The sequence below is a fragment of the Scyliorhinus torazame genome, chromosome 1, assembly GCF_047496885.1.
Source record: "Scyliorhinus torazame isolate Kashiwa2021f chromosome 1, sScyTor2.1, whole genome shotgun sequence".
Classification (NCBI taxonomy): domain Eukaryota; kingdom Metazoa; phylum Chordata; class Chondrichthyes; order Carcharhiniformes; family Scyliorhinidae; genus Scyliorhinus; species Scyliorhinus torazame.
In genome coordinates this window covers 314,249,552-314,262,375 of record NC_092707.1, presented here as the reverse complement: position 1 = coordinate 314,262,375, position 12,824 = coordinate 314,249,552, and the positions used below count along the sequence as shown (strand labels likewise).

Here is a 12,824-nt window from a genome sequence, read left to right as displayed (position 1 = left end):
GCCATTTTACATTAACTTAACACAGTTTGTAATCTCATCTAGATGCAAAGGATCCTCCAAATCTTTGTTCATGTCCGCATCCACAGATGGAATGTCCAAATTATTCAGAAAATCAGCCATTGCCATGCTATCCGACGGGGGTTCCAATTTATAGAAAGAAGCAAAAGTCAAATTAATATCAGAGGATTCAGTAGTAAGATTATGGGAGAAGTCGTAGACCTGGGAGATAAACAAAGAAGCCGTCTGGCTCCTGAGTTGTTTGGCCAGAAATCAATCAACCTTGTCCCCGTGTTCATAAATTGTTCCCCTTGATCATTGTAACATATACTCAGCTTTACTTGTGGAAAGTAACTCAAAATGAGTCTGAACCTTGAAAAGAGAACTCTATTTAAGATACACAATCTAAATCCAATATAAAAACACACTTTGTCCGTTTTACCTAAAGCCATGTAGAAAATGTTCCTTGTTTGCAGGCTGACAAAACTACATTCCTATTACAATGGCTAGTCAACTCAACAATTTCCCCAATTACAGAATTGAAGTCTGCTAATCTTCCAAAGTTGAATACTTACTTTGAGTCTCAATGAGGAATTGAAACCTGACCAAATTATTTTTCCTTTAATCCTGTTTCATATGAAGGTAGTCTTCTCCATGCATGTAGCCAAAATTTTCCACAGTGATGGCTCGTCTTAAACCATCTATAATTATTTCTAGATTGCTTACGGTTTTGTGCTCACTAAGCTCTCTTATGCAATGCACATAACATCTGTGTTCTTTGTGCATATAGAAGAGGTCAACTATTTGTTCAACAGTTATCCATACTGATACTTGATGGCTCCATATGCATTAGTATAGAAGCCTAACTCATTTTCAATATCACATTTTGCATAATTACATGGATGTTCCAATACTATTATAAAGTTCGTCATGACAAGAGGTGTAACTTACAATTACTAACGCTACAACACAGAAGGTCAGCATGGTAACAGTGGTTAGCACTGTTGCTTCACAGCACCAGGGACCAGGATTCAATTCCCGGCTTGGGTCACTGTCTGCGGAGTCTACACATTCTCTCCGTGGGTTTCCTCCGGGTGCTCCGGTTTCCTCCCACAATCCAAAGATGTGCAGGTTAGGTGGATTGACCATGTTAAATTGCCCTTAGTGTCCAAAAAGGTTAGGTGGGGTTACTGGTTATGGGGATAGGGTGGAGGTGTGGGCTTAAATAAGGTGCTCTTTCCAAGGGCCGGTGCAGACTCGATGGGCTGAATGGCCTCCTTCTGCACTGTAAATTCTATGATTCTATGATAACTAACTGGAAAATGCGGCATTGTTCAAGCTAATTGGATCAGCCACAAAAGAAATTGGAACATTTACAACCTTCTATGGGAGGCAGAAAATGTTTATTGTTTCATTAATTTATATCAGAAAATGTGAACTGGCACAGTGCAGCCACGTAAAATGGCTGCTTCCCGATTAATTTGGCCAAAACCCGATTTAAAATGGCTAACCGGAAAGGCTGATTGGAAAAGCAGGTAACAAGACACAAACAGACAGCTGCAGGCAGAATATCATATTCGGCTCTGGGGAAGTCGGCCCAGATCGATACTCAGGACTATTAACAGCCCATCAACCCAGACATCTGCAGTTATACTCAGGACTATTAGCAGCCCATCAACCCAGACATCTGCAGTTTAATCAGCTATCCCCGGGTACAATTGCAACATATTAGCAATTGAATACCGGGCCAGATCTGTCGGCGCCTGCAGTGGCCGAAACAAAGGCAGGTGAACGACCACCCCCCGATCGGGGAATGGCCTCGCAATTGGACGTATCGAACCCAGTGATTGGGAACAAGTCCAATCACTTGGGACTCAGGGTCAAGGGCCGCCCCGAGAGGCGGGAAGCCCCTGGGCCCTATAAAGTGAGGGGCCAAGTTCAGATCTCTCTCTCTATCCCTTCTTTGCCTGCTCAAGACCTTCGCAAGAACATCAACCAGCAACTGTAAGTTTGAATCCAGCGATCACTATCCGATAAAGACTCCTAGCCATCGACATGTATCAGCCTTTTGAATCCCACGGGCCAGATCCGATTGGATAAGCCATTTGTTTCCCTGACCTGGTGGGCTCTTCCTAAAGTTAAGTATTGGCCAGTAGTGATAGGTTTATTATATAGATAGTAGGATTATTGTGTATACATTACTTGTTGTATATAATAAATGACCGTTGATTTCAATCTTACTAATTAATCATAACTTGAACTTGAACCACGTGGCGGTATCAGAAAGATACCTGGCGACTCGTGAGCAAAGGTGACGTAATCAGAGCTAATAAACTAAGGCTAAAAAGAGCAACAATAGATGCCCACAACTGCCACTTAATGGTTAGAGATCTAATGCAAGCATGATGGTAAGTCAGAGTAGAAACTATGACCGGACCAAAAGCTATAATAAACCACCATACCTTTTTAGTGACTAAATGTCTGATAAATGGCAGTCTAAATTTGATGATGCCTCCAGGTATCCAGCTTTGTTGCAAAACCACTAGGCCTGGACGCAGCCACATGTCATATGTATCTCTCCATCTCAGAGTATGGATCCCTTGAATACACTGCTTCCATGTCGCAGGCTTCAGTCTGACCAACAATCTTCTCATCATCATCACCAACTGGGGATAAAATCATTTATAAAGCATTTTAAGACTGTCAATATTGATAAAGTTCTTATATTATTTAATACATTTAAGTATTTTAAAATGTATAATTGGCTGCAAAGCGCTTAGGGATTCTCTGCGGAAGTCAAAGGCACTATATAAATGCAAGTTATTTACTTCATAACAATACATTTTGCACCATCATTGTTACAATATTAAAAAACTAAACATTCATATTGCTAATTCCAAAGTGGTTAAGCTAATGAATTCTTCAGCCATAAAGACGACAAAGGTCCCAGTATTGATAATTGACCTACTGGATATTTCTGCTTGTGTGTATCTGCATGAAATTCAGTTAACAAGATAGGTGCATCAGGAAAGAAGAATTAAGGAATATAGGAACAGAGTTGTGGAATTAAGATTACTTCTCATATAAAGGATGACAATGTTATGGTTATTCCAGCCAGGATCTGACACCTTGCCCACATAGTCATTCTTGTTTGTGAACTAAGACAGTGGGTCTTCATAATATTGACTTATTTCAATCATCAAATCTGCTGGTGCATTTCAAGCATCACAGATTTCTCTAGAAAGAGTTTCTCTGATTCTCCATCCCAAATCTTTTGCATTTAAGTGTTGGGCAGCATGATGGTAACTGCCTCACAGCGCCAGGAACCCGGGTTCAATTCTGGCATCAGGTGACTGTGTGGAGTTTGCATATTCTCCCCGTGTTTGCATAGGTTTCCTCCGGGTGTTCCGGTTTCCTCCCACAGTCCAAAAACATGCAGGTTAGGTGGATTGGCCATGATAAATTGCCCCTTAGTGTCCTGCAAGATTAGGTGGGGTTACGGGGATGGGTAGGGGACATGGGCCTGGATGTTCTCTCGGGGAGGGAGGGGTACAGACTCAATATGCTGAATGGCCTCCTTCTACACTGCAGTGATTCTATGATTCTAAATTAAATTAAACTAATTAATAAATAATGTTTGTCACAAGTAGGCTTACATTAACACTGCAATGTCTAATTCACCGAATAGCACGTCTTTCGGCACTTGTGAGAGGAAACAGGAGCACCTGCAGAAAACCCACGCAGACACAGGGAAAACGTGCAGACTCCGCACAGACAGTAACCCAAGCCAGAAATCGAACCTGGGACCCTGGCACCGTGAAGCAACAGTGCAAATCACTGTGCTACTGTGAGAACCCTCAATCACTGAAAATGTTCTATTTCTATTCTATTCCATTCTATATTTTAAACACCATAAAATCACCTCAATCTCCGAACAAAAAGAACTTCAACTTTTCAAGTGTTTCTTCGTATTTATACATACTACAGATACCACCTACCCCCAGCTTTGTAACATCGCCTAACTCTGCCCTGTTTCAGCTCTCCTGCTGTTGAAACCCTCAGTCCATGCCTTTGTTCCCTCGTGACTTGACTGTCCAATCCTCATTAGATTGATTCCTGAGATGGAACAGCTGTTCTATGAGGGGAGATTGAGTAGAATGGGCCTATATACTCTAGTGTAGAGCTGACCTCATTGAAACTCATACAATTCTTCCTTGCTGAAAAGTCTAGAATTAGGGGTCATTCACTCAGGATCGAAAATTTAGGATGGAGGCGAGAAGAAATGTCTTCATGTAGAGCTCATTCGCTATCCCAGCTATTTGTCGATAGTCAGTTGATAACATAAGAACTAGGAGCAGGAGTAGGCCATCTGGCCCCTCGAGCCTGCTCTTTTGTGGACTCAGCTCCACTTTGCGGCCCGAAAACCGTAACCCTTAATCCCTTTATTCTTCAAAAAACTATCTATCTTTATCTTAAAAACATTTAATGAAGGAGCCTCAACTGCTTCGCTGGGGCAAGGAATTCCATAGATTCACAACCCTTTGGGTGAAGAAGTTCCTCCTAAACTCAGTCCTAAATCTACTTCCCCTTATTTTGAGGCTATGCCCCCTAGTTCTGCTTTCACCTGCCAGTGGAAACAACCTGCCCACATCTATCCTATCTATTCCCTTCATAATTTTATGTGTTTCTATAAGATCCCCCCTCATCCTTCTAAATTCCAACAAGTACAGTCCCAGTCTATTCAACCTCTCCTCGTAATCCAATCCCTTCAGCTCTGGGATTAACCTAGTGAATCTCCTCTGCACACCCTCTAGCACCAGTACGTCCTTTCTCAGGTCAGGAGACCAAAACTGAACACAATACTCCAGGTGTGGCCTCACTAACACCTTATACAATTGCAGCATAACCTCCCTAGTCTTAAACTCCATCCCTCTAGCAATGAAGGACAAAATTCCATTTGCCTTTTTAATCACCTGTAAACTAACTTTTTGCGACTCGTGCACTAGCACACCCAGGTCTCTTTGCACAGCAGCATGTTTTAATATTTTATCATTTAAATATTAATCCCTTTTGCTGTTATTCCTACCAAAATGGATAACCTCACATTTGTCAACATTGTATTCCATCTGCCAGACCCTAGCCGGTATCCCCTGCACTTTTTGCTTTACCACTCATCTTAGTGTCGTCTGCAAACTTGGACACATTGCCCTTGGTCCCCAACTCCAAATCATCTATGTAAATTGTGAACAATTGTGGGCCCAACACTGATCCCTGAGGGACACCACAAGCTACTGATTGCCAACCAGAGAAACACCCATTAATCCCCACTCTTTGCTTTCTATTAATTAACCAATCCTCTATCCATGCTACTACTTTACCCTTAATGCCATGCATCTTTATCTTATGCAGCAACCTTTTGTGTGGCACCTTTCTGGAAATCCAGATATATCACATCCATTGGCTCCCCGTTATCTACCGCTCTGGTAATGTCCTTAAAAAATTCAACTAAATTAGTTAGGCACGACCTGCCCTATATGAACCCATGCTGCGTCTGCCCAATGGGACAATTTCCATCCAGATGCCTCGCTATTTCTTCCTTGATGATAGATTCCAGCATCTTCCCTACTAACGAAGTTAAGCTCACTGGCCTAAAATTACCCGCTTTCTGCCTACCTCCTTTTTTAAACAGTGGTGTGACGTTTGCTAATTTCCACCCCAGAGTCTAGTGAATTTTGGTAAATTATCACTAGTGCATTTGCAATTTCCCTAGCCATCTCTTTTAGCACTCTGGGATGCATTCCATCAGGGCCAGGAGACTTGTCTACTTTTAGCCCCATTAGCTTGCCCATCACTACCTCCTTCGTGATAATAATCATCTTAAGGTCCTCTCCTGTCATAGCCTCATTTCTATCAGTCACTGGCATGTTATTTGTGTCTTCCACTGTGAAGACCGACCCAAAAAACCTGTTCAGTTCCTCAGCCATTATTAAATCTCCCTTCTCATCCTTGGAAGGTTCTCCACTGTTCCTCAACTGTTTCACCACAAAGTCTTTGCTCCCAGTCTACCTTAGCTAGCTCTTCTCTCATCCCATTGTAATCTCCTATGTTTAAGCACAAAACATGAGTGTTTGATTTTACCTTCTCACCCTCCATCTGTATTTTAAATTCCACCATATTCCACCATGGTCGCTCCTTCCGAGAGGATCCCAACTATGAGATCATTAATCAATCCTGTCTCATTACACAGGACCAGATTTAGGACCGCTTGTTCCCTTGTAGGTTCCATTACCTACTGTTCTAGGAAACTATCGCGGATACATTCTATAAACTCCTCCTCAAGGCTGCCTTGAACGACCTGGTTAAACCAATCGACATGTAGATTAAATCCCATGATAACTGCTGTACCATTTCTACATGCATCAGTTATTTCTTTGTTTATTGCCTGCCCCACCATAATGTTACTATTTGGTGGCTATAGGCTACTCCTATCAGTGACTTTTTCGCCTTACTATTCCTGATTTCCACCCAAATGGATTCAACCTTATCCTCCATAGCGCCGACGTCATCCCTTACTATTGCCCGGATGTCATCCTTAAATAACAGATCCACACCATCTCCCTTGCCATCCACTCTGTCCTTCCGAATAGTTTGATACCCTTGTATATTTAACTCCCAGTCATGACCATCCTTTAACCATGTTTAGTAATGATCACTAAATCATAGTCATTCACGATGATTTGCGCCATCAACTCATTTACCTTATTCCGAATACTGCGAGCATTCAGGTAAAGTACACCTATGTTGGCTTTTATACCTCTGTTTTGAATCTTAACACCTTGATCAGTAACCTCTCCTAAGTTATATTTCCTCTTAACGTTTCTCCTAATTTTCCTTGTCGTTGAACCCATATCTTCATGTAACAACCTGCCGCGACGCTTACCATTTATGTTTTTACTTCCCGTTTTATTCCTTTTAGTATTACTGGGCCTATTCACTGAGCTCCCCTCAGTCACTGTACCTTGTACTGTCGCACTTTTTGATTTTTCACTATAGCTTCTCTGATTTACACTTTCCCCCTTACTGCTTTTTGTTTCTGTCCCTGTTTTACTACCTTCCGACTTCCTGCATTGGTTCCCATCCCCCTGCCACATTAGCTTAAACCCTCCCCAACAGGTCTAGCAAACACTAAGTATATGGTTGGTTAGCTCATTTGGTTGGATGGCTGGTTTGTGATGCGGAGCGACGCCAATAGTGCGGGTTCAATTCCCTTACTGGCTGAGGTTATTCACAAAAGCTCCACCTGAGATGCAGTGACCCTCAGGTTAAATCACCACCAGTCAGCTCTCAAAAGGGAGAGCAGCCTATAGTCCTCTGGGACTGTGGCAACATTTACATTATATTCAATCCTGAGTTCAGTGAGCACTGCACATTCTCTACTGCCTCCACATCTTCCATATAGCATGGTGTCCAAAACTACTCTTGTTGAGATTTTATGTAAATTCACAATTACCTCGCAACTTTTATATTCCCTATCGCTTGTCATAAAAGCAGCATTCTTTTAGCTTTATTAGTAGCCTTGTCCATTTGAGATGTTGTTCTAAACGTCTTGTGAACCTGAACCCTGAAATTCTTCTGCTGTTCCACATCATCCAACATTAGGCAGTTGAGCTGGGTACAGCTAGCTCAAAGAATATATATTATATTTTGTATCCAAAATGTACCACCTTATATTTAATAACATTGATTTCCATTTGTCACTATTTTGTCCCTGCCCCTATTTTATCAATGATGTGGAGATGCCGGCGTTGGACTGGGGTGATTCACCTGAGGAAGGAGCAGCGCTCCGAAAGCTAGTGACATCGAAACAAACCTGTTGGACTTTAACCTGGTGTTGTAAGTCTTCCTATTTTATCAAGATCACTATGCAAGATCCTTTAGTTCGCAGAATTATTTGCTATAATTCCTATTTGAGCATCATCTATAGATTTGAACTCCATTACTTCAAACTCAAGATCAAAATCACCAACCTAAATAGAAGGAATCCCAGAATATACCCACTTCAAAGTAAAAATGCCATTAATTCCTTTTTTTAAATAAATTTAGAGTAGCCAATTCCTTTTTTGCCAATTAAGGGGCAATGTAGCATGGTCAATCCACCTACCCTGCACATCTTTGGGTTGTGGGGTGATATCCATGCAGAAACGGGGAGAATGTGCAAAGTCCAAAAATGCCATTAATTCCAACTCACAAACAAGAATTACTGGGCACACTCTGTAGGTCAAGCAGTATCTATGGAAAGAGCAGACAAGTTAACACTGGTGTGAACCATCATCAGAATTCCTCTCTTGGTTTCCCATTTTTAATGAGTTTCAATAATTGTTAAAAAGAGACATGTCTCTGAAATTTTTAATCTGGCACTTATCAGGATTGACAAATTTCAAGCAATCATAATCATTTATACAATAGCAAAAAAGGGTACAGATTGGCTGGCAAGTTAACTGTGTTTGGGTGCGGTGTCACCAACCACAAGTAACAGGGAAATATAGGTTCCCCAAACTCCTACATTATTCAAAAAAGATGTACGGTTTGAACATAGTCCTTTTGTTTGCAAAGAACAGGTCCCTTTGTAAGAATGTAGGTCTCTCTATCAAGCGTAAATGAGCCACGTTACGAGTTTGATTGATTATGTTAAGTTGATTGCTACTGTAGCTATTAGCGTACTCAGGATTGTTCAGCAAGTGCTATCCAGTTGCAGATTCAAACCAGCATGATCCTTCAGTTGTTCGTAATAGGCAGAATGCAGGCCATACTCAACAAGCCCACACTGGCAAAACCCAAAACAAAATGTCCACAGTTATATGGGATCGGACAGCACTTTGTTAATTTTCTAATTCTCTTTTGAATGTCTTAATTTTTTTTAAAAATTACTTTATCAGAGTTACAAAGCCAGAGCTCAGAGTCTGCAGAGGGGCAAACCGCTAATCTAGCTCCTTGCCTGCTCCAAAAACCAATACAAATTGAATCCAATTCATAGTCCCCGCAAGAGAAACGTACCAGATCCAGGCATTACACCTGATCCCACACTCATCTTAGCCAAAAGGCTGAGAAGCGATTGAATGTCTTGATTGAACATGCCTTCATCAGACTGTTAGGTAGTGGATTCCAGATCTTAATCCCTCGCTGCATAGAATAATAGAATTTACAGTGCAGAAGGAGGCCATTCAGCCCATCAAGTTGGCACCGGCCCTTGGAAAGAGCACCCTACCTAATCCCACACCTCCACCCTATCCCCATAACCCAGTAACCCCAACTGCTTTAAATCTATGTCCTCTTGTTCTCAATTCTTTTACCGGTGGAAACAATTTCTCCCTACCTCTCTGCCCAGACCCCTCATGATTTTGAATACCTCAAAACAATCTCCTCTCAGACTTATACCAAAATAGAAAATGCTGGAAAAACTCAGCAGTCTAGCAGCATCCGTGGAGAGAGAAAAACAGAGTTAACATTTTAAGTCCAATATGACTCTTCTTTGGAACTGAAGAGAGGTAGAAATATGATTTTGCATAATAGGAGGCATCAGGTGGAACAAAAGGGAAGGTTGGGATAGGTTAGAAGGAGGAAGAGAAAAATAACAAAGAGTCATGAAACAAAAGGCGATGGTGAGGTAATGGTAGTAGTGAGGAAACAGAGCACTGATCCAGAGTAGGTGTTAATAGAAGAATAAAGGTCAGCTATGAAAGCAATAACATGAAAACAAGATACAAACTGATACTCGGTGAAGAAAAATTCAAAATGGAGAACAGAGTTAATGATCTAAAGTTGTCAAACTCAACGAGTCCAGAAGGCTGTGAAGTGTCTAATCAGAAGATAAAGCACTGTTCCTGCAGCTTGCATTGGACTCAACACTGCATAGGTTGAGGACAGAAATGTGAGCGTGAGATCATGATGGTTAATTTCCCTCAGTATCCTTGGATGCATTCTATCTGATGCCTTATCAACTTTAAATATAGACAGCCTGTCTAACCTCCTTATTAATTTTAAACCCTTAAGCATCTGAATTAATTCCCCTTTCACCATAGTATCTTCTTCCTTCAAAAACACAAATGTGAAGTATTAATTTAATACCTCAGCTATTCCCCCTGCCTCCATATGTAAAACTCATTTTTGGTCCTTTATGATCCTTACTCCTCCTTTTACAGTGGTTAGCACTGCTGCCCCATAACAACCAGGGACCCGGGTTCAATTCCAGCATTGGGTGATTGTGTGGTGTTTACACTTTCTCCCCATGTCTGCATGGGTTTCCTCCAGGTGCTCCGGTTTCCTCCCACAGTCCAAGATGTGTAGGTTAGGTGATTGGCCATGCTAAATTGCAGATTAGGTGGGGTAATGGGGATTACGGGGAGAGTTGGCCTGGATGGGGTGTTCTTTCGGGGGGTCGGTGCAGACTCAATAGACTGAATGGCCTCCTTCTGCACTGTAATGATTCTATGGTTCTGAAAGAGAGATAGCTGAAGAGATAGTGGATGTGCTATCTATGATTTTCCAAAACTCCTTAAATTCAGGAATGGTCCCACCAGATTGACAAAATATTACACCGCTTTTCAAATAATGAGGGAAAAGAGAAAACACTGAATTATAAACCTAACATCAGTTGTTGATAAAATGCTGGAATCTATTATTAAAGAAATCTTTTGAGCTTAGAAAAGCATAGTACCATTAGAATAAGTCAAAATGGTATTGCAAAGGGGGAATCCCCTTTGACAAATTTCTTAAGATTGTTTTGAGGATGTAACTAGTAGGCTAGATAAAGAGTACCCAGTAGATGTAGTTCTTCAAAAGGCATTCAATAAGGTTCTGTACAAAGGGTTGATGCGCAAAATAAGGGCTCATGGATTTGGGGATAATATATTAGCATGGTTAGAGGATTAGTTAACGTGTGGAAAAAAAGAGTGAACAAAAATGAGGCTTTTTCAAATTGACAGGCACTGAATAGTGGAGTGCCACAAGGTTCAGTGCTGGGGCCTCAGCTATTTACAATCCATATTAATTAATAACTTAGTTAGGAGACATTGTTTCCATTGGGCAGGGAATCTAAAACATGGGAGTTCAATCTCAGGATAAGGGGCCAATCATTCAGGACTGAGATGAGAAGAAATTGTGAATGTTTGAAGCTCTATCCCAGAGGGTTATGGAATGTTCTAGGCCCTAAACACATTATAGAATGTTCCATCGTTGAATATATTTAAGGCTAAGGTAAACATATTTTTGTGTCTCTCCAGAAATTAATGGAGGATATTGGGAGCAGGCACGAAAATGGAGGTGAAGCCCAAGATCAACCATGATCATATTAAGTGATCTACATCAGTCGTAAAAATGTCTTGCTGCAATCGTATAGAGCTTTGGTGAGCCCACCTGTAGTATTATGTATACAGTTTTGGTCTCCTTTAAGAACACATTTGGCATTATGGGAGTGGATCAGAAGTTCACCAAACTAATTCCTGGGAAGGTAGAATTGTCTCATGAGGAGAGATTGAGGAAACTGGCCCTGAATTCTCGGGTTTGGAGGAATGAGAGGTGATGTCATTGAAACTGACAAAATTCTTTTGGGGCATGACAGGGTAGATGTAGATCGAATGGTCGGTTAGCCTAGAACCAAAAAAAGTGTCAGAGTAAGGGGCAGGTCTTTTAAGACTGAGGTGTGGAGGAATGTCATCACAGAGGATGGTTAATCTTTGGCATTCTCTAACTCAGGGACTGTGTAAGTTCAATCATTGAGCATGTTCAAGTCAGAAATTTGAAAACTAATGACAGTAAGGATACGGGAATAGTGAGGGGGAAATGGTGTTGAGGGAGATAATCATTCATGATCTGTTCGAATGGTGGAGCAGCACTACCGGCCGAATTGCACACAGCAGGTCAACTATAAAGCCCGGGGACCTCTCCTTACATTTCCCCAAATGTTATTAACCTCCGCTACCTACCCATCAGAGTCCAGCTGACGAGCTAGATTACAAACCATATTAATTAGCAATGTTTCTGCAATGGTACCTGGCACTCTTCATTGTCTGGAAGCCGCCATTTTAGTTCCCACAATACACATCGCCGCTGAGCAGTAGGAAACGAATGAAGTCAGTCCCGGCCATCTTCGTAAAGGAAACGCTAATCGATAGCCGGGTTCGATGGCCGAGATCGATGGCCATCGTAGTACGGGAGACTCTATTCGATGGTCGCGATCGGTGGCCTTGTCAGTAAAGGAGACGGTGGCCGAGAGGGATAGACATCTTAGTAAAGGAGTATTAGTTCCGGAGTTTTTCGGAATTGCCATTTAGTCAAGGAGGCCTGCCCGGGGTTTATAGTTGACCTGCTGTATACAATTTGGCAGCACCGATTCCAACATTAAAAGTGACTACAGTTCAAAAATATTTTATTCGCTGAAAAATGCTTTGGAATGTCCTACGATCGTGAACGATGCTATATCTTTATTTTAATGAGGTCAAGACCTGTTATGATCCCTCTTACAGTTGAATAGTATAGTAATATTCATCGACATTGTTCATATAAAATAGATGGAACAATAAAAACAGAATTTGTCACTTTGTAGTGCTTTATCATTTCTTTACTTCAGTATGATTCTGAAACACATTCAGACAATGAGTCATAAATTTTACAGTTTTATTGATAAGGTTTCAAAAGGGCTGGAACAAGAAAAAGTAATTGAAAATTGATAAAAACTTATTTCTATCCACTGAGCCAATGATTTTCTCTACCTTTTCCCTTTACTTTTTGGCCTTTCCATTCAAATTCATTTTTAAATTAAGTCATGCCTC

The 12,824-nt window shown here is 41.3% G+C and overlaps 1 protein-coding gene across 4 annotated transcripts in view; it reads right to left on the bottom strand.

Annotated features, from left to right (window-relative positions):
* The window catches only part of mtif2 (mitochondrial translational initiation factor 2), a 73,780-nt gene extending 61,572 nt beyond the window's left edge, over positions 1-12,208 (bottom strand). Inside the window, exons 1-3 of one of the 4 annotated variants that reach the window (XM_072507848.1) lie at positions 12,046-12,129; positions 8,159-8,286; positions 2,460-2,663 (exon numbers count right to left, since the gene is read on the bottom strand). In XM_072507848.1, coding sequence (XP_072363949.1) covers positions 2,460-2,663; positions 8,159-8,167 — 213 coding nt within the window. In that variant the 5' untranslated portion in view covers positions 8,168-8,286; positions 12,046-12,129. Of the gene's footprint in view, positions 1-2,459; positions 2,664-8,158; positions 8,287-11,978 lie in introns of those variants that run through there. The other 3 variants (XM_072507849.1, XM_072507850.1, XM_072507851.1) reach the window with 3 other exon arrangements.
* Between the last annotated feature and the right edge of the window lie 616 nt (positions 12,209-12,824).